Source organism: Oncorhynchus tshawytscha, unplaced genomic scaffold, assembly GCF_018296145.1.
Source record: "Oncorhynchus tshawytscha isolate Ot180627B unplaced genomic scaffold, Otsh_v2.0 Un_contig_17399_pilon_pilon, whole genome shotgun sequence".
Taxonomy (NCBI): Eukaryota; Metazoa; Chordata; class Actinopteri; order Salmoniformes; family Salmonidae; genus Oncorhynchus; species Oncorhynchus tshawytscha.
The window spans coordinates 45626-67500 of NW_024608831.1; the positions used below are offsets into that span (position 1 = coordinate 45626).

Consider the following 21875-nt stretch of genomic DNA (forward strand, 5'->3'; position numbering starts at 1 on the left):
CAATGAGCCCTGGGTGTTGCTCCAGACACACACACACACACACACACACACACACACACACACACACACACACACACACACACACACACACACACACACACACACACACACACACACACACACACACACACACACAGTATACTGACCAGCTGCATCATCTGCCCACTGTTCTGTTGTAATGTAGCCACCTCCCCTCTAGCACTGTTTCCCCGCTGTCGTTCCCATGACAACATCTCCCTGTTCTCTCAAGCCTCCCCCGGTTCCACTTTCCTGCCTGCTGCTCGCTCCAGGGCCTCAGTCGGGTCTCTACTGAAAGTGTGTGTGTGTGTGTGAGAGAGCGCTGATTTCCTACCCATTCTGCATACAGAGGAACCTCCTACTCCAGAGGTTCAGAAACATGGCAGTCTGTGTGTGTTTTTATCTGCATGTGCCCTATGTGTCTGTGTCTGTGTCTGTGTCTCTGTGACAACCTAGGAAGGAAGAGAACAAAGGAGATTGGTGAAGTGTTGGGGTCCCCCCGTCCTTTAGTTCCATAACAGGATTAATCTCCATCCCTGTTGATTAGGATGCACATGACCCAACTCTCTTAAGCAGCCTATAGAAGTGCACCATTGGCACCACATAACATACTTTACCGCCAAATAAATAAACACTGGTTCAAAACGCCAGGCGAGAGACGAGAGAAAACACTGTTACGAGAGGTTCGGCTTAGCGTCTCGCAGCTACCATGTCATCCTTTTAGTAACCGGTTAAATAAACAGCCATCGTTGGCCTCGGCTGAGTCGGCTCGCTGCTCTCATGCCTTGGTCCTCTTCTCTTGCTCTGTCTTCATTGGCAGCAGCTATGATTGGCAGGCTGTGTTCCCCCCTCTGGATTCATTAGGTTTGAAACGGGGATTTGACACAGAGAGGGTGAATTACAGAAATGGAGGCAAGATGTCTGTCTCTACGTCATAGCTCTGCATGCACGCACACGCGCACACACACACACACACACACACACACACACACACACACACACACACACACACACACACACACACACACACACACACACACACACACACACATGCATATCCCACAAGACATGCCACCAGGGGCCTCTTCACAGTCCCCAAGTCCAGAACAGACTCTGGGAAACACACAGTACAACATAGAGACATGACTACATGGAACTCTATTCCACATTAAGTAATTTGGGGAAAACTGCACCTTATAGAATAACGTGGACTGTGAAGAGACGCGCATACACACACACACACACACACACACTAACACACACACTCTACATACATACATTGTAATGTTGTAATATTGTTGTATTGTAGATATGTGGTGGTAGAGTAGTGGTGTGATAATGTATTGTATTGTAGATATGTGGTGGTAGAGTAGTGGCGTGATAATGTATTGTATTGTAGATATGTGGTGGTAGAGTAGTGGTGTGATAATGTATTGTATTGTAGATATGTGGTGGTAGAGTAGTGGCGTGATAATGTATTGTATTGTAGATATGTGGTGGTAGAGTGGTGGTGTGATAATGTATTGTATTAGAGAGTAGTGGTTGTACCTTACTGCTGCCTGTCAGTAGGTAAGGTGAGGGTTGACTGTGAGGGGAAAGCATCTGGCTGTGTTTTAGATGAGAGTGAAGGTAGCAGAGAAAGCAGCTCAGTGAAGTCTTGACCAGCACAGCAACAGACATGGCCCTGTCAATCAACCAGCAACAGACATGGCCCTGTCAAACAACCAGCAACAGACATGGCCCTGTCAACCAACCAGCAACACATATGGCCCTGTCAACCAACCAGCAACAGACATGGCCCTGTCAAACAACCAGCAACAGACATGGCCCTGTCAACCAACCAGCAACAGACATGGCCCTGTCAACCAACCAGCAACAGACATGGCCCTGTCAACCAACCAGCAACAGACATGACCCTGTCAACCAACCAGTAGGAGACATGGCCCTGTCAATCAACTAGCAACAGACATGACCCTGTCAACCAACCAGCAACAGACATGGCCCTGTCAACCAACTAGCAACAGACATGACCCTGTCAACCAACCAGTAGGAGACATGGCCCTGTCAACCAACCAGTAGGAGACATGGCCCTGTCAACCAACTAGCAACAAACATGGCCCTGTCAACCAACCAGTAGGAGACATGGCCCTGTCAACCAACCAGTAGGAGACATGGCCCTGTCAACCAACCAGTAGGAGACATGGCTCTGTCCAACCAGCAAGAGACATGGCCCTGTCAACCAACCAGCAGGAGACATGGCCCTGTCAACCAACCAGCAACAGACATGGCCCTGTCAACCAACTAGCAACAGACATGGCCCTGTCAACCAACCAGTAGGAGACATGGCTCTGTCAACCAACCAGCAAGAGACATGGCCCTGTCAACCAACCAGCAGGAGACATGGCCCTGTCAACCAACCAGCAACAGACATGGCCCTGTCAACCAACTAGCAACAGACATGGCCCTGTCAACCAACTGGTAGGAGAGATGGCCCTGTCAACCAACCATCAGGAGACATGGTCCTGTCAACCAACCATCAGGAGACATGGCACTGTCAACCAACCAGCAACAGACATGGCCCTGTCAACCAACCAGCAGGAGACATGGTCCTGTCAACCAACCATCAGGAGACATGGCCCTGTCAACCAACCAGCAACAGACATGGCCCTGTCAACCAACCAGTAGGAGACAAGGCCCTATCAACCAACCAGTAGGAGACAAGGCCCTATCAACCAACCAGTAGGAGACAAGGCCCTATCAACCAACCAGTAGGAGACAAGGCCCTATCAACCAACCAGTAGGAGACAAGGCCCTATCAACCAACCAGTAGGAGACATGGCCCTGTCAACCAACCAGAAAGAGACATGGCCCTGTCAACCAACCAGCAGGAGACATGGCCCTGTCAACCAACCAGCAGGAGACATGGCCCTGTCAACCAACCAGCAACAGACATGGCCCTGTCAACCAACTAGCAACAGACATGGCCCTGTCAACCAACTGGTAGGAGAGATGGCCCTGTCAACCAACCATCAGGAGACATGGTCCTGTCAACCAACCATCAGGAGACATGGCACTGTCAACCAACCAGCAACAGACATGGCCCTGTCAACCAACCAGCAGGAGACATGGCCCTGTCAACCAACCATCAGGAGACATGGCCCTGTCAACCAACCAGCAACAGACATGGCCCTGTCAACCAACCAGTAGGAGACAAGGCCCTATCAACCAACCAGTAGGAGACAAGGCCCTATCAACCAACCAGTAGGAGACAAGGCCCTATCAACCAACCAGTAGGAGACAAGGCCCTATCAACCAACCAGTAGGAGACATGGCCCTGTCAACCAACCAGAAAGAGACACGGCCCTGTCAACCAACCAGCAGGAAACATGGCCCTGTCAACCAACCAGCAGGAGACATGGCCCTGTCAACCAACCAGCAACAGACATGGCCCTGTCAACCAACTAGCAACAGACATGGCCCTGTCAACCAACTGGTAGGAGAGATGGCCCTGTCAACCAACCATCAGGAGACATGGTCCTGTCAACCAACCATCAGGAGACATGGCACTGTCAACCAACCAGCAACAGACATGGCCCTGTCAACCAACCAGCAGGAGACATGGTCCTGTCAACCAACCATCAGGAGACATGGCCCTGTCAACCAACCAGCAACAGACATGGCCCTGTCAACCAACCAGTAGGAGACAAGGCCCTATCAACCAACCAGTAGGAGACAAGGCCCTATCAACCAACCAGTAGGAGACAAGGCCCTATCAACCAACCAGTAGGAGACAAGGCCCTATCAACCAACCAGTAGGAGACATGGCCCTGTCAACCAACCAGAAAGAGACACGGCCCTGTCAACCAACCAGCAGGAAACATGGCCCTGTCAACCAACCAGCAGGAGACGTGACAGTGAGAGGGCGGGTCAATATGTCTAGACGCTGGAGTGGCAGGGTGCACAGTCAGCAGGAGCCAATCAGATCGCCAGGCCAGGGATGAGGAGCAGCGCCCTCCTATGAATACTATTAACCTCTGTTCAGGTTTTGACTACCAGTCAGCCCATTTATATTGTCCACTAGACATTTTATCTCTTGTTGAGTGACATACAGTCTCAGGATCAGTGGTGGTGGTCATGTCTGCTTACTGAGTGTTGAAAGCCTAATAATATGGTCTGCCCCCCGGACCAGCTAAAGGGACCTCTACAAGCTTTAGCTTCTCCCCTCTGTCTAAATATCTATGGATTAGTGCTCTCCTCACCTCCTCTTTCCCTCTTCCTGCTGCTTGGCTTGTTATTATCCCTCTCCTTCTCTTCTCCTGGTACCTCCTCCTCTATCCCTCCCTCTCTCAGGACATGTCTGTGGTCCTCCCTCTCTCAGGACATGTCTGTGGTCCTCTCCTCTCTCAGGACATGTCTGTGGTCCTCCCTCTCTCAGGACATGTCTGTGGTCCTCCCTCTCTCAGGACATGTCTGTGGTCCTCTCCTCTCAGGACATGTCTGTGGTCCTCCCTCTCTCAGGACATGTCTGTGGTCCTCCCTCTCTCAGGACATGTCTGTGGTTCTCCTCTCTCTCAGGACATGTCTGTAGTCCTCCCTCTCTCAAGACACATCTGTGGTCCTCTCCTCTCTCAGGACATGTCTGTGGTCCTCTCCTCTCTCAGGACATGTCTGTGGTCCTCTCCTCTCTCAGGACATGTCTGTGGTCCTCCCTCTCTCAGGACATGTCTGTGGTCCTCCCCTCTCAGGACATGTCTGTGGTCCTCTCCTCTCTCAGGACATGTCTGTGGTCCTCCCTCTCTCAGGACATGTCTGTGGTCCTCCCTCTCTCAGGACATGTCTGTGGTCCTCTCCTCTCTCAGGACATGTCTGTGGTCCTCTCCTCTCTCAGGACATGTCTGTGGTCCTCTCCTCTCTCAGGACATGTCTGTGGTCCTCTCCTCTCTCAGGACATGTCTGTGGTCCTCCCTCTCTCAGGACATGTCTGTGGTCCTCCCTCTCTCAGGACATGTCTGTGGTCCTCACTCTCTCAGGACATGTCTGTGGTCCTCTCCTCTCTCAGGACATGTCTGTGGTCCTCTCCTCTCTCAGGACATGTCTGTGGTCCTCTCCTCTCTCAGGACATGTCTGTGGTCCTCCCTCTCTCAGGACATGTCTGTGGTCCTCCCTCTCTCAGGACATGTCTGTGGTCCTCTCCTCTCTCAGGACATGTCTGTGGTCCTCTCCTCTCTCAGGACATGTCTGTGGTCCTCTCCTCTCTCAGGACATGTCTGTGGTCCTCTCCTCTCTCAGGACATGCCTGTGGTCCTCTCCTCTCTCAGGACATGCCTGTGGTCCTCTCCTCTCTCAGGACATATCTGTGGTCCTCTCCTCTCAGTGTGGATGCTGCATGGTATATCTCTCTCTCTCTGGGACATGTTAATAATGCAGGAGGCTTAGTTGATTAATGTGGGGGCTGGGGGCTTAGTGTGGGTGTGTGTGTGTGGGGGGGCTGGGAGTGTGGAGGCCTTGACAGGAGAGTGGTTGGGAGAACTGGCTGGCTGGCTGGCTGACTGGCTGGGCTCATAATCAGCCCACACCTTTGGCTCGTGGTGCCGACAGGGGTTGTCCTCAGAGACGTGGGTGAGAGGAGGGAAAGTGGCGGGAGAGGAGAAGGGGATGGAGGAGGGGTGGTGGTACTGTACAGGGCTGTTCCATTACCCCACCTCTATCTAAATGTATTAGTGTGGTTTCTCGTGTTAGGCTGAAACAGTAGTACATCCCAGACTGGTCTCATACATCAGACGTAACATAGTAAATGTGAATCCATGTTACTTAAACCTTCCTCTAATCCTAACCTTAACCCCTTACCCTGACCCCTAGAGCTAGCTAACGTTAGCAATAGCCACCTAGGTTTTTTAAATTCATACCACATTGTAGGAATTGTAATTCGTAACATATTGTAGGAATTGTAATTCGTAAAGTATTGTTAGATTTGTAATTCTTAACATATCTTATGGATTGTAATTTCTAACACAACATACGAAATGGATGATGGATATCCACAAATGAATACATACCATATAAATTGTAACATATCATACTAAATGGAGTGTCTCAGATGTACATACAGAATGATACGAAATGCTCTGAGACCATGTTGTGCATCCGTGTAGTTTTGTTGTAGGACAGTCATTGTGTAGAGTACAGGGAGACAAGGCAGGTCTGGTCTGTTATGTCTGTACTGTGTGTCAGTAGGTCTGGTCTGTTAAATCTGTACTGTGTCAGTAGGTCTGGTCTGTTATATCTGTACTGTGTGTCAGTAGACCTGATCTGTCATATCTGTACTGTGTCAGTAGGTCTGGTCTGTTTTATCTGTACTGTGTCAGTAGGCCTGGCTCTCAACCTTGCTCTGTAACATGATCCCTACCACACAATTACATACACACACACACACACACACACACACACACACACACACACACACACACACACACACACACACACACACACACACACACACACACACACACACACACACACACACACACACACACAGCGGGTTGGGGTTTGGTGTGGTGTTGGAGCCAGAGGTGGCCAGGTTGGGGCTGTGGTCTGATTGAGCGGTGTGAGATAAGCTCAGGGATTGTGGGGGATTTCCACCTGTCTGGAGCTGTGGTCGACAGGGGACAGGAGAGGCAGAGTGTAGGAGGTGGAGAGAGCAGTAGTCCTGCTGCCATGGTCTGTTCCCTGCAGGGCTCCCCAGCACCGATGCCTTGTAGTCATTCTCTCTGAGCTCTAAAACCTGTCTGCTTAATGATTAGAGCTGAGACATTAGTGCTTTTTGAGGTCGGTTTGGTTTTGATTAGATTATTAAGAAATAATCAGTGTTTTCGATTATTTTGGTTGAATGCTGTAACAGCACAGAATCAAACAATGACCAGAAGTCCTATGATGGGAGTGACTGCCCAGTGCTGCTTATCCCAGTGCTGCTTATCCCAGTGCTGCTTATCCCAGTGCTGCTTATCCCAGTGCTGCTTATCCCAGTGCTGCTTATCCCAGTGCTGCTTATCCCAATGCTGCTTATCTTATCAGTGCTGCTTATCCCAGTGCTGCTTATCCCAATGCTGCTTATCCCAGTGCTGCTTATCCCAATGCTGCTTATCTCAGTGCTGCTTATCACTCATTAACTATTTATTCACATGACTTTACTTTCATCAAATATTTCAGTTGTTGTGTACATTACATGTGTTTTATGTGATATTTAGTAGTTTAAAACTACAACATCACACAGTTCAGCCTGGTTCTGGTTTATCTGTAGTGAAACAAGAGGAAACCCAGCTAAATGGATGTCGCCACTTCCTTATCCCAATCGGCTCCTCTCCTTGTTCGGCGGTCGACGTCACTGGCCTTCTAGCCATTTGTTTTGTCTTGTTTCCGCACACCTGGTTTACATTCCCTAATCACACTACATATATATTCCCTCTGTTTCCCCCATGTCTTTGTGTGGAACTGTTTTGTTACATGTTTCGTGTTACGCGCCAGACTGGTTTTTCCCGGGTACCGTGTACCCATTTGTGTTGAACCCTGGTTGAATTCCCTAATCAAGTGGTTTTTCCCCCCCATGTCTTTGTGTGGAACTGTTTTGTTACATGTTTCGTGTTACCCAGACTGGTTTTTCCCGGGTACCGTGTTGAACCCAAGTGGTTTTTCCCCGGGTACCGTGTTGAACCCGAGTGGTTTTCCCCGGGTACCGTGTTGAACCCGAGTGCTTTTCCCCGGGTACCGTGTTGAACCTGAGTGGTTTTTCCCCGGGTTCCGTGTTGAACACACACACACTCACACACACTCACACACACACTGTACTGTCTCTGACATGGTCTTCACACACACACTGTCTCTTGAGTGCTCATCCAAGGAAACCTCATGCATATGCATGGCAGCCAGTGACTTTGGGTAAAGAGATGAACAGGGAGATTGAGAGACAGAGAGAGAGAGCGAGAGTAAGTGAGAGAGATGGGGAGAGAGAGAGAGAGAGAGTAAGTGAGAGGGAGGGAGAGAGAGACAGAGAAAGAGAGAGTAAGTGAGAGGGAGGGAGAGTGAGAGAGACAGGGAGAGAGAGAGAGTAAGTGAGAGGGAGGGAGAGAGAGAGAGACAGAGAAAGAGAGAGTAAGTGAGAGGGAGGGAGGTAGAGAGAAACATTGCAGAGGTCCGTTTCTCAAGTGTGCCGGCAGCACCATAATGGGAATACAACTGAAGCACTGGTTAATCAGTGTGTTTTCTCTGGCTTGGCCCTGTAATGTATAATAGTCAATCAGCCCAGTCACACAGGGGTTGCTGAGAATGATCAGTTACTCATCGTTGTCTTGTTAAACCCACAGTCTGCCAAGCCAGGGACAGATTGCTCTGCTGGTGCCATTATTACAGAGCAGAATAAAGCCAACCCAAAGCAATGTGTCTTATAGGGGAGGAGAGAGGAGGAGAGGAGGAGAGAGAGAGTGGAGAGGAGGAGACAGGGAGAGAGGAGTGAGTGGAGAGGAGGAGACAGGGAGAGGATGAGAGAGAGGAGGAGACAGGAAGAGGAGGAGAGAGAGGAGTGAGTGGAGAGGAGGAGAGAGAGGAGCGGAGGAGATAGGGGGAGGAGGAGACAGGAGAGAGGAGGAGAGAGGGAGAGGAATAGACAGGGAGAGGAGGAGAGAGAGGAGTGAGTGGAGAGGAGGAGACAGGTAGAGAAGGAGAGAGTGGAGAGGAGGAGACAGGTAGCGAAGGAGACAGGTAGAGAAGGAGACAGGTAGAGAAGAGGTGAAAGTGGAGAGGAGGAGACATGGAGAGGAGGAGACAGGTAGAGGAGGAGAAAGGAGAGAGAGGAGAGGAGAGAGGAGAGGCTGGGGACATGGTGTAGTAGACTATGAGGTGTAGAGTAGAGGAGAAGAGAGGGTCATTTTGAGAAAGCAGTGCGGGGCTGGAGAGAGGAAGAGTAAAGCGGAGTGGGTGAGACAATGAAAAAGGAGCCTGGAAGAGAGGGAGTGATAGAGAAATAGAGAGGGGAGAGAAAGCAGAAGGAGATTGCTATAGAGAAAGAGAGAGGGGGACATGGAGCAGAGCAATAAGAGAGATTGAGGTCATGAGACAATAGAGGGAGGGAGAGAAATTGAGAAAGGGACACTGGGGAAAAGAGTGAGAGATAGAGATCGGGAGAGGGAGAAAGATAGAGGGAGAGAGCCTGAGAAAGTGTGTACTCAGCTGTGAGATGAGACCTGTCTCCCCATGGGGAGAGAGGGATGGAGAGAGGGGAGGAGGAATCCAATGTCGGTTGGACTGCTCTGAGGGGGGGGCACACACACACACACACACACACACACACACACACACACACACACACACACACACACACACACACACACACAAACACGCACACACAAACACACGCACATACACAAACACGCACACACAAACACAAACACATGCACACACACTCCTCAGGGAGCTGATCTGTCAGACATAGCGAGTCTACCACAGAGTGGTGAAGCCTACAGGTCTACTGATCCCTGGTCCCCATGCTGTGGGATGGACAGATTGCCAATGTCAGGCACCATGACGTCAGCTAGTAGGAAAATGGATAATGGTGTATTACAGTATTCTCTATCCACTATCAATTTATTGGTGCTTTTTAGTAGCGTTGATGATCGAATGCACATCCCTTATGATGTTGGGCCTTAAAGATGGCAGTGATGAAGGTAGCAGTAATGATGTTGGGCCTTAAAGATGGCAGTAATGAAGGTGGTAGTAATGATGTTGGGCCTTAAAGATGGCAGTGATGAAGGTGGTAGTAATGATGTTGGGCCTTAAAGATGGCAGTAATGAAGGTAGCAGTAATGATGTTGGGCCTTAAAGATGGCAGTGATGAAGGTAGCAGTAATGATGTTGGGCCTTAAAGATGGCAGTGATGAAGGTGGGAGTAATGATGTTGGGCCTTAAATATGGCAGTAATGAAGGTAGCAGTAATGATGTTGGGCCTTAAAGATGGCAGTAATGAAGTAGACGGAATGATGTTGGGCCTTAAAGATGGCAGTGATGAAGGTAGCAGTAATGATGTTGGGCCTTAAAGATGGCAATAATGAAGGTAGCAGTAATGATGTTGGGCCTTAAAGATGGCAGTAATGAAGTAGCAGTAATGATGTTGGGCCTTAAAGATGGCAGTAATGAAGTAGCAGTAATGATGTTGGGCCTTAAAGATGGCAGTAATGAAGTAGCAGTAATGATGTTGGGCCTTAAAGATGGCAGTAATGAAGGTAGTAGTAATGAAGGTAGTGGTAATGAAGGTAGCAGTAATGACAGTAGTAGTAATGAAGGTAGTAGTAATGAAGATAGCAGTAATGAAGGTAGTAGTAATGAAGATAGCAGTAATGAAGGTAGTAGTAATGAAGGTAGCAGTAATGAAGGTAGCAGTAATGAAGGTAGTAGTAATGAAGGTAGTAGTAATGAAGGTAGTGGTAATGAAGGTAGTAGTAATGAAGGTAGTAGTAATGAAGGTAGTAGTAATGAAGGTAGTAGTAATGAAGGTAGTAGTAATGAAGGTAGCAGTAATGAAGGTAGCAGTAATGAAGGTAGCGGTAATGAAGGTAGTGGTAATGAAGGTAGTAGTAATGAAGGTAGTAGTAATGAAGATAGCAGTAATGAAGGTAGTAGTAATGAATGTAGCAGTAATGAAGGTAGTATTAATGAAGGTAGTGGTAATGAAGGTAGTATTAATGAACATAGTAGTAATGAAGGTGGCCGTAATGACGGTAGTGGTAATGAAGGTAGTAGTAATGAAGGTAGTATTAATGAAGGTAGCTGTAATGAAGGTAGTAGTAATGAAGGTAGTCGTAATGAAGGTAGTGGTAATGAAGGTAGTGGTAATGAAGGTAGTAGTCATGAAGGTATTATTAATGAAGGTAGTTGTAATGAAGGAAGTAGTAATGAAGGTAGTAGTAATGAAGGTAGTAGTAATGAAGGTAGTTGTAATGAAGGTAGTATTAATGAAGGTAGCAGTAATGAAGGTAGCAGTAATGAAGGTAGCAGTAATGAAGGCAGTAGTAATGAAGATAGCAGTAATGAAGGTAGTAGTAATGAAGATAGCAGTAATGAAGGTAGCAGTAATGAAGGTAGCAGTAATGAAGGTAGTAGTAATGAAGGTAGTATTAATGAAGGTAGTTGTAATGAAGGTAGTAGCAATGCAGGTAGTGGTAATGAAGGTAGTAGTAATGAAGATAGCAGTAATGAAGGTAGTATTAATGAACATAGTAGTAATGAAGATAGCAGTAATGAAGGTGGTCGTAATGAAGGTAGTATTAATGAAGGTAGTAGTAATGAAGGTAGTATTAATGAACATTGTAGTAATGAAGGTAGTAGTAATGAAGGTAGTAGTAATGAAGGTAGTAGTAATGACTGAACTGCTCTAACACAGACCTTTATGAGGTTTGTTTGCAACGTTTGGATCCCTGAAAGGATCTTGTCAGGTTATATGTGCTTTGCCATCAGTAATAAAAGATACTGTCCACACTATGCAGTGACGTTCAGGTACAGCATACAGCTAGTGTAGTCATGAAGCATCCATAGATACCCACACTCTGTTGAATCAATGCTCACTCCGCTGAATCAATGCTCCCATTGTTTTATGAAGTGAAAATCATTGCCCAGAAGGTCTTTTCCAGCAGGTTCCCCCATGTTTTATGAAGTGAAAATCATTGCCCAGAAGGTCTTTTCCAGCAGGTACCCCCATGTTTTATGAAGTGAAAATCATTGCCCAGAAGGTCTTTTCCAGCAGGATCCCCCATGTTTTATGATGTGAAAATCATTGCCCAGAAGGTCTTTTCCAGCAGGTTCCCCCATGTTTTATGATGTGAAAATCATTGCCCAGAAGGTCTTTTCCAGCAGGATCCCCCATGTTTTATGATGTGAAAATCATTGCCCAGAAGGTCTTTTCCAGCAGGATCCCCCATGTTTTATGATGTGAAAATCATTGCCCAGAAGGTCTTTTCCAGCAGGTTCCCCTCCATGTTTTATGAAGTGAAAATCATTGCCCAGAAGGTCTTTTCCAGCAGGATCCCCCCCATATTTTATGAAGTGAAAATCATTGCCCAGAAGGTCTTTTCCAGCAGGTTCCCCCCCATGGTTTATGAAGTGAAAATCATTGCCCAGAAGGTCTTTTCCAGCAGGTTCCCCCCATGTTTTGTGCTTTGCCATAACTCTAATCGAAGTCTCACATTGCCTCACATTTAAGGGCTGTTCAATCGCCTATTCATTGGAATATCAGAATTAACGTGAGAAAATGTGCCCGGAAATCAAGGTACTTCTAGCCATAACCTCTTCTCTCCCTCTCCTTTCTCTCATGGTGTTCATTCTCTGTGTGGCTATAGGTAGTGGTCTGATGGGGAACTCCTCTGCCTCCTTCATGGGTACGTTCCTGGCCAGCAGTCTGGGCTCGTCCTCCCACCCCTCTCACCCCTCCCGGCCCCCCTCCTCACCCTCTTCACCCGGATCCTTCCGTGGTGGACCCCACTCCAGCGCCTCTCAGATCTGGTTCCCTCACTCACACGAAGGTAAGAGAGAAACGCCACAGGAAAAACAATGGAATGAGTGACGCCCGACCACCGATTTAGCATGATGTCATCAGGTATATTTAGCTTGCAGTCTTCTCAACGTGACGGAGGCCTTTAAGGATCGACAGCCACATAACATATCCTCATGATACACACATCCAGGGGTTCTAGGTGGTTTCATTTTTCGATCGATGACTATTTTCAGCTAAATGTAAAGATGACTCAGCACTCTGCACTCTATGCTGCCATCATTATTAATGGACTTGTAAGAGAATCCCCTACTTGTCCTTCTTTCCCAGTCTATGAATCCGCAGGGCTCTATCTTGGGCTGACGTTAAGGCGGCGCTGGTGTCAAACGCACGTTCGTTGGCAGTTTCCACCTGTTTAAGCCAGAGTTCTGCTATTTTCAAACTGTTGTGCAAAGGTTGGTAATTGACCTGTCTTTTATCAGCTCTTTGTGCTCAGGTGGGAGGAGTGGAAATATTGTAGGTGTGTCCTTAAAAAGGTGATCCAAAGGGCTAATTTCAGGCAGCTCTCTTTTTGGGCCTTATCAAAGGCTCCTGGGTCGTGTTCATTAGGCACCAAACGGAATGAAACATTCCGAAACGGAGTGGAACAGGGAGGTATTACTTAACCTGAACTAATTAAATTAGAAACGCCCATTTTCATGTTCTCCTACAAACCGCTTTCAAACGTTTTCCATTGTGTGCCCTAATGAACACAACTCAGGTCCTGGTTCTCAGCCGTGCGGTATGGAACGGCGTTCGGGTCTTTACGTGTCAAAAAAGATACACATCAAAAACCACAGTTCTATTATAGAATGTTGTGTGTGATGAATTTGCACTTGCAAGCCAAGCGCCACCACTACTATCAGTAGCATTGTCAAAGCTGTACAAAAAAATCTGCAAACAAGCAAACACCGGCAACGAACAATGTATTTACAATACCGCCTTGGTAATAAGGCATTATTTGTTCGACCGCAACTTCTTTGGTGTTTAGCTAGCACCTGTACAACTTGTGGTTTTGCTCTGTTTTTGGGGAAGAACATTGTTTGCATCAAATCCATCAGCTAGCTAACATTTTTACAACAAACACTGTCCAGAGCTCGAGGAAGGGCAGGTGGGCGAGACGACTTTACCAGCATCATAGCATACGTATCGATGAATCGAGTGATAGTCTAGTCAGTAATGTGTAATAACTACGTAAACAATGAATGAACTCGTTAAATTATTATGTGACGTGCAGTCATATTCAGGTCCTGATTGGTCAACAACCTTATTTGACACGTCAAATAGTGTTATTTGACGGGTATCTTTTTTGACACGTAAAGACCCAAACGCCGTTCCATAGTACGGAGCTGCAGCTTAACAGCGTGTAATCTTACTCTGACAGCATGTATTCTCAGCCTGGGTTGAGTTTCCAGTGGAGGACAGACGGCTTGTAATCCTTAAGAAATGAGCCCGGCTCCCACCCTTTTCTCTGGGCTCTGAAATAGGCCTCTGCCCCTCCCCTGGAGCATGTTTGGGGTGAAGCACCATGCAGTGTTTTTTAGGATGGAGTGACGGGTCAATAGTTCAGCCAAAAATTGTTGCGGTATTCAAATTCACGTCAGCAAGAATGTCACTCAGCCCACTGAACAACACACACGCCAGTAAAGAGGTTGCACAGACTGCAGGGTTGGGCTGTTCAGCTGTTGTGTCTCTGGTGCTTGTGGTGGTTCCCACCCTACCCAGGCTCTGACTGCCTCACCCGACCCGCCTAAACACAGCGGACTCAGGGTATGCCAAGCCCCAAGCATAGCCTCCTTGTTTAAAGGGATAGTTCAAGCAAAATACAACATTAGTTAGATGGTTCCTGGTGTACAGACTACTTCCAGAATAAGATAACATCTAACTAATGTTGTTATTAAGGTGAACAACCCCTTTAAGAAGGAACTATCTGAGTACCCACTGGGCACAGACATCAATTCAATGTCTATTCCACGTTGGTTCAACGTAATAACATTAAAAGGGCATGGAAACAACGTTGATTCAACCAGTGTGCCAAGTGGGTAATGTTGTCATTAAGGTGAACTACCCCTTTAAGAAGGAACATTCTAACTAATGTTGTCATTAAGGTGAACTACCCCTTTAAGAAAGAACATTCTAACTAATGTTGTCATTAAGGTGAACTACCCCTTTAAGAAGGAACATTCTAACTAATGTTGTCATTAAGGTGAACTACCCCTTTAAGAAAGAACATTCTAACTAATGTTGTCATTAAGATTAACTACCCCTTTAAGAAGGAACATTCTAACTAATGTTGTCATTAAGATTAACTACCCCTTTAAGAAGGAACATTCTAACTAATGTTGTCATTAAGGTGAACTACCCCTTTAAGAAGGAACATTCTAACTAATGTTGTCATTAAGGTGAACTACCCCTTTAAGAAGGAACATTCTAACTAATGTTGTCATTAAGGTGAACTACCCCTTTAAGAAGGAACATTCTAACTAATGTTGTCATTAAGGTGAACTACCCTTTTAAGAAGGAACATTCTAACTAATGTTGTCATTAAGATGAACTACCCCTTTAAGACTAGGCCAGCTGTTGTGTCTTGGCCAGGGCAAGCCAGAGGGGAATGTGCTGCAGGATCTACATTGTGTTTGTGGTCACTGATAATCACTACTCTGGTCGTATGATGTGTAGCTGGGGCTGATGTTTTTTGATGCAGCTGTGGTTCTGTTTGTTGTTAATGGACACTCTGTTTTGGGGATGGGCGGCCCTTAGATGTTGTTTGATACAGCTGTGGTTCTGTTTGTTGTTAATGGACACTCTGTTTTGGGGATGGGCGGCCCTTAGATGTTGTTTGATACAGCTGTGGTTCTGTTTGTTGTTAATGGACACTCTGTTTTGGGGATGGGCGGACCTTAGATGTTGTTTGATACAGCTGTGGTTCTGTTTGTTGTTAATGGACACACTGTTTTGGGGATGGGCGGCCCTTAGATGTTGTTTGATGCAGCTGTGGTTCTGTTTGTTGTTAATGGACACTGTTTTGGGGATGGGCGGCCCTTAGATGTTGTTTGATACAGCTGTGGTTCTGTTTGTTGTTAATGGACACTGTTTTGGGGATGGGCGGCCCTTAGATGTTGTTTGATGCAGCTGTGGTTCTGTTTGTTGTTAATGGACACTGTTTTGGGGATGGGCGGCCCTTAGATGTTGTTTGATACAGCTGTGGTTCTGTTTGTTGTTAATGGACACTGTTTTGGGGATGGGCGGCCCTTAGATGTTGTTTGATGCAGCTGTGGTTCTGTTTGTTGTTAATGGACACTGTTTTGGGGATGGGCGGCCCTTAGATGTTGTTTGATACAGCTGTGGTTCTGTTTGTTGTTAATGGACACACTGTTTTGGGGATGGGCGGCCCTTAGATGTTGTTTGATACAGCTGTGGTTCTGTTTGTTGTTAATGGACACTCTGTTTTGGGGATGGGCGGCCCTTAGATGTTGTTTGATACAGCTGTGGTTCTGTTTGTTGTTAATGGACACTGTTTTGGGGATGGGCGGCCCTTAGATGTTGTTTGATACAGCTGTGGTTCTGTTTGTTGTTAATGGACACTCTGTTTTGGGGATGGGCGGCCCTTAGATGTTGTTTGATGCAGCTGTGGTTCTGTTTGTTGTTAATGGACACTCTGTTTGGGGGATGGGCGGCCCTTAGATGTTGTTTGATGCAGCTGTGGTTCTGTTTGTTGTTAATGGACACTCTGTTTTGGGGATGGGCGGCCCTTAGATGTTGTTTGATGCAGCTGTGGTTCTGTTTGTTGTTAATGGACACTCTGTTTTGGGGATGGGCGACCCTTAGATGTTGCGGCCACAGAGAGTCATGCACTTCTTCACTTCCCGCCATGGATTCATGGGATTTAAAGGGGCAATCAGCAGGTGCTACATCCATTTTGTGACTTATAAATGAATGATTTATACCCATTGATTCTTTAAGAATATATCTTATAAATGCCTCATGAGCTCAGTTTAACTGTTGTACCCCATTAGAAACCCAAACTATAAGCTTGTTTTACTCTAATGTTTGAAAACAAATAAAATGTCAACAAACCCTGTATAGCCTCAAAACATGGTTAAACTATACGTTTGATATAACTGAAGTTCAATCCTTGCATCCGTAGTTCTGTCTATGAATATGAGAGTGGTTAAATGTATCCAGCCCCATCCCTCAGCTTTTTACTGAACCAGGGGCAGGAGTCCGACACTCTAGCTGTTAGTGGATGCTTTGACTAATCCATTTTTAAGGTATTCACATGGGAGGCAGGCAACATGGTGTTAGTGGATGGAGTTGGAGTTACAGCCATCTCTCTGAAACAACATGGTGTTAGTCAGTAGATGGAGTTACAGCCATCTCTGAATCAACATGGTGTCAGTAGATGGAGTTACAGCCAAACAACATGGTGTCAGTAGATGGAGTTACAGCCATCTCTCTGAAACAACATGGTGTTAGTGGATGGAGTTACAGCCATCTCTCTGAATCAACAGTCAGTAGATGGAGTTACAGCCATCTCTGAAACAACATGGTGTCAGTGGATGGAGTTACAGCCATCTCTCTGAAACAACATGGTGTCAGTGGATGGAGTTACAGCCATCTCTCTGAAACAACATGGTGTCAGTGGATGGAGTTACAGCCATCTCTGAGTGGATGGAGTACAGCCATCTCTCTACAGCCATCTCTCTGAAACAACATGGTGTCAGTGGATGGAGTTACAGCCATCTCTCTGAAACAACATGGTGTCAGTGGATGGAGTTACAGCCATCTCTCTGAATCAACATGGTGTCAGTGGATGGAGTTACAGCCATCTCTCTGAATCAACATGGTGTTAGTGGATGGAGTTACAGCCATCTCTCTGAAACAACATGGTGTCAGTGGATGGAGTTACAGCCATCTCTCTGAAACAACATGGTGTTAGTGGATGGAGTTACAGCCATCTCTCTGAAACAACATGGTGTAGTGGATGGAGTTACAGCCATCTCTCTGAAACAACATGGTGTTAGTGGATGGAGTTACAGCCATCTCTCTGAAACAACATGGTGTCAGTGGATGGAGTTACAGCCATCTCTCTGAAACAACAGTGGATGGAGTTACAGCCATCTCTCTGAAACAACATGGTGTCAGTGGATGGAGTTACAGCCATCTCTCTGAAACAACATGGTGTCAGTGGATGGAGTTACAGCCATCTCTCTGAAACAACATGGTGTCAGTGGATGGAGTTACAGCCATCTCTCTGAAACAACATGGTGTCAGTGGATGGAGTTACAGCCATCTCTCTGAAACAACATGGTGTCAGTGGATGGAGTTACAGCCATCTCTCTGAAACAACATGGTGTCTGTTACAGCCATCTCTCTGAAACAACATGGTGTCAGTGGATGGAGTTACAGCCATCTCTCTGAAACAACATGGTGTGAAACAACAGTGGATGGAGTTACAGCCATCTCTCTGAAACAACATGGTGTCAGTGGATGGAGTTACAGCCATCTCTCTGAAACAACATGGTGTCAGTGGATGGAGTTACAGCCATCTCTCTGAAACAACATGGTGTCAGTAGTGGATGGAGTTACAGCCATCTCTCTGAAACAACATGGTGTCAGTGGATGGAGTTACAGCCATCTCTCTGAAACAACATGGTGTCAGTGGATGGAGTTACAGCCATCTCTCTGAAACAACATGGTGTCAGTGGATGGAGTTACAGCCATCTCTCTGAAACAACATGGTGTCAGTTACAGCCATCTCTCTGATGGGAGTTACAGCCATCTCTCTGAAACAACATGGTGTCAGTGGATGGAGTTACAGCCATCTCTCTGAAACAACATGGTGTCAGTGGATGGAGTTACAGCCATCTCTCTGAAACAACATGGTGTCAGTGGATGTTACAATCTCTCTGAAACAACATGGTGTCAGTGGATGGAGTTACAGCCATCTCTCTGAAACAACATGGTGTTAGTGGATGGAGTTACAGCCATCTCTCTGAAACAACATGGTGTCAGTGGATGGAGTTACAGCCATGAAACAACAGGTGAGTGGATGTTACAGCCATCTCTCTGAAACAACATGGTGTCAGTGGATGGAACCAACATGGTGTCAGTGGATGGAGTTACAGCCATCTCTCTGAAACAACATGGAGTACAGATGACATAGTGAATCTTTCTAGTGAATCTTCTAGTTGCTTCCACCCACAAAACACAACATATTTCGTTTTCAACTTTTAGCGATGGGTATCGAAGCCACGGGGAGATTTCTGAGCTGGAAAACAGAATAATATTAATAAGTCGGACGATGATAATGCCAAGCCTAATAAAAGTAATGGAGGTGGTAATGACTAGGATTATTACTCAGTTTGCAGTGGAGGCCATTACCCAGACTGCAGTTTAATTGTACATAATGCATTAAGATCCTGATTGAATCCAGACTGTTCATCAACCACATTCAGCTGCTCTGTCTTCAACATAATTGCATGTTGTCTTTTTACTGTTTTGCATTAAAAGCAACTCATCAAAATGATGAGCGGGAACAATTACCCAGACTCCTCGCCTTCTCTCTACGGGTGTCGGCCTGTCGGCTGTATCCCACCAGCAGCAGCACAGAGCATACTGTGTGTGTGTGTGCGTGCGTGCTTGCGTGTGTGTGTGTGGTGCGTTTGTGTGTGTGTGTGTGTGTGTGTTCGTGCATGAGATTGTGTATGTATGTGTGAGCTGGTATTTGTTCTAAGATTCTCTTGTCTCTCAAGCTACATTGCTCTGTCTCTTTGTCTCTCATGTTGCTGTGATTCTGACACATTTTCATATGGAGCTGGTCTGTTGTTCATTTCCTGGGAACCATATGGAGATGGTCTGGAGAGGAGGGCTGTTCTTTGGCACACAGTGAGAGGGAGAGGTGGAATAGGGGAGGAGCTGTTGGGATCTGGGTGTAAAGATATATAAATATACAAAAGTATGTCTACACCCCTTCAAAAAAGTGGATTTGGCTATTTCAGCCACACCTGTTGCCGACAGGTGTATAAACTTGAGCACACAGCCATGCAATCTCCATAGACAAACTTTGGTAACAGAACGGAAGAAGAGCTCAGTAACTCTTAACATGGCACCGTCATAGGATGCCACCTTTCCAACATGTCAGTTCATCAAATTTTTGCCCTGCTAGAGCTGCCCCGGTGAACTGTATGTGCTGTTATTGTGATGTGGAAGCGTCTAAGATCAACAACGGCTCAATCGAGAAGTGGTAAGCCATATAAGCTCACAGAACAAGACCCTCGAGTAGTGAAGCACGTTGCTCGTCAAAATCGTCTGTCCTCGGTTCAAAACTGCCTCTGGAAGCAACATGAGCACAATAACTGTTGTTGGGAGCTTCACAAAATGGGTTTCCATGGCAGAGCAGTCGCACACAAGCCTAAGATCACCATGCACAATGCCAAGCGTCGGATGGAGTGGTGTAAAGCTCGCCGCCATTGGACTCTGGAGCAGTGGAAACGTGTTCTCTGGAGTGATGAATCACGCTTCACCATCTGACAGTCCGACGGATGAATCTGGGTTTGGTGGATGCCAGGAGAACGCTACCTGCCCCAATGCATTTTGCCAACTGTAAAGTTTGATCCAAATCAAATCAAAGTTATTTATATAGCCCTTCGTACATCAGCTGATATCTCAAAGTGCTGTACAGAAATCCAGCCTAAAACCCCAAACAGCAAGCAATGCAGGTGTAGAAGCACAGTGGCTAGGAAAATCTCCCTAGAAAGGCCAAAACCTTGGAAGAAACCTAGAGCGGAACCAGGTTTATGTGGGGTGGCCAGTCCTCTTCTGGCTGTGCCGGGTGGAGATTATAACAGAACATGGCCAAGATGTTCAAATGTTCATAAATGACCAGCATGGTCAAATAATAATAATCACAGGCAGAACAGTTGAAACTGGAGCAGCAGCACAGCCAGGTGGACTGGGGACAGCAAGGAGTCATCATGTCAGGTAGTCCTGAGGCATGGTCCTAGGGCTCAGGTCCTCCGAGAGAGAGAAAGAAAGAGAGAAAGAGAGAACTAGAGAGAGCATACTTAAATTCACACTGTGGCCCCATCCGATGACACCCCCAGACAGGGCCAAACAGGAAGGATATAACCCCACCCACTTTGCCAAAGCACAGCCCCCACACCACTAGAGGGATATCTCTTTTGATGGAGGATGAATAATGGTCTGCGGCTGTTATTCAAGACCCCTTGACTTTTTCCACATTTAATTACGTTACAGCCTTTTCTGAAATTGATTAAATGAATGTTTGTCATCATCAATCTATACACGATACCCCATAATGACAAAGCAAAAATTGGTATTTAGTTTTTTTTTTACAAATGTATTAAAAATAAAAGCAGAAATACCTTCATTAACATAAGTATTCAGACCTTTGCTTGAAGACCCAGGTTCATCCTGTTTTCATTGATCATCCTTGACATGTTTCTACAACTTGATTGGAGTCCACCTGTGGTAAATTCTATTGATTGGACATGATTTGGAAATGCATACACCGGTCTATATTAGGTCCCACTGTTAACAGTGCATGTCAAAGCAGAAACCAAGCCATGAGGTGGAAGGAATTGTCCGTAGAGCTCCGAGACAGGATTCTGTCGAGGCACAGATCTGGGGAAGGGCATCAAAAATACCTGCAGCATTGAAGGTCCCCAAGAACACAGTGGCCTCCATCATTCTGTAATGGAAGAAGTTTGGAACTGCCGTCCGGCCACACTGAGCAATCAGGGGAGAAGGGCCTTGGTCAGGTAGGTAACCAAGAATACAATGGTTACTCTGACAGAGTTCCAGAGTGCCTCTGTGGAGATGGGAGAACCTTCCAGAAGGACATCCATCTCTACAACACTCCACCAATCAGGCCTTTGTGGTAGAGTGGCCAGACGGAAGCCACTCCTCAGTAAAAGGCACATGACAGCCCACTTGGAGTTTGCCAAAAGGCACTTAAGGACTCAGACCATGATAAACAAGATTCTCTGTTTCTCTGTTCTGATGAAACCAAGATTGAACTCTTTGGCCTGAATGCCAAGCATCATGGCTGGAGAAAACCTTGCATCATCTCCACGGTGAAGCATGGTAGTGGCAGCATCATGCTGTGGGGATGTTTTTCAGCGGCAGGGACTGGGTGACTAGTCAGGATCGAGGGAAAGATGAATGGAGAAAAGTACAGAGAGATCCTAGATGAAAACCTGGTTTTCACTTTCCAACAGGACAATGACCCTAAACACACAGCTAAGATAAGTCTCTGAATGTCCTT

General features: G+C 46.6%; 2 protein-coding genes across 2 annotated transcripts in view; both read left to right on the forward strand.

The window, feature by feature from the left end:
* LOC121843877 (BAH and coiled-coil domain-containing protein 1-like) overlaps positions 1–21875 on the forward strand; it is a 48054-nt gene that overhangs the window by 11254 nt on the left and 14925 nt on the right. Inside the window, exon 2 of the mRNA XM_042313739.1 lies at positions 12396–12578. Within this exon, the coding sequence (XP_042169673.1) occupies positions 12396–12578 (183 nt within the window). The remainder of the gene's footprint in view (positions 1–12395; positions 12579–21875) is intronic.
* Positions 9392–11660, forward strand: LOC121843878 (ribosome-binding protein 1-like). Its single transcript, XM_042313740.1, has one exon. The coding sequence runs from the start codon at positions 10103–10105 to the stop codon at positions 11426–11428; it is 1326 nt and encodes a 441-aa protein (XP_042169674.1). The 5' UTR covers positions 9392–10102; the 3' UTR covers positions 11429–11660.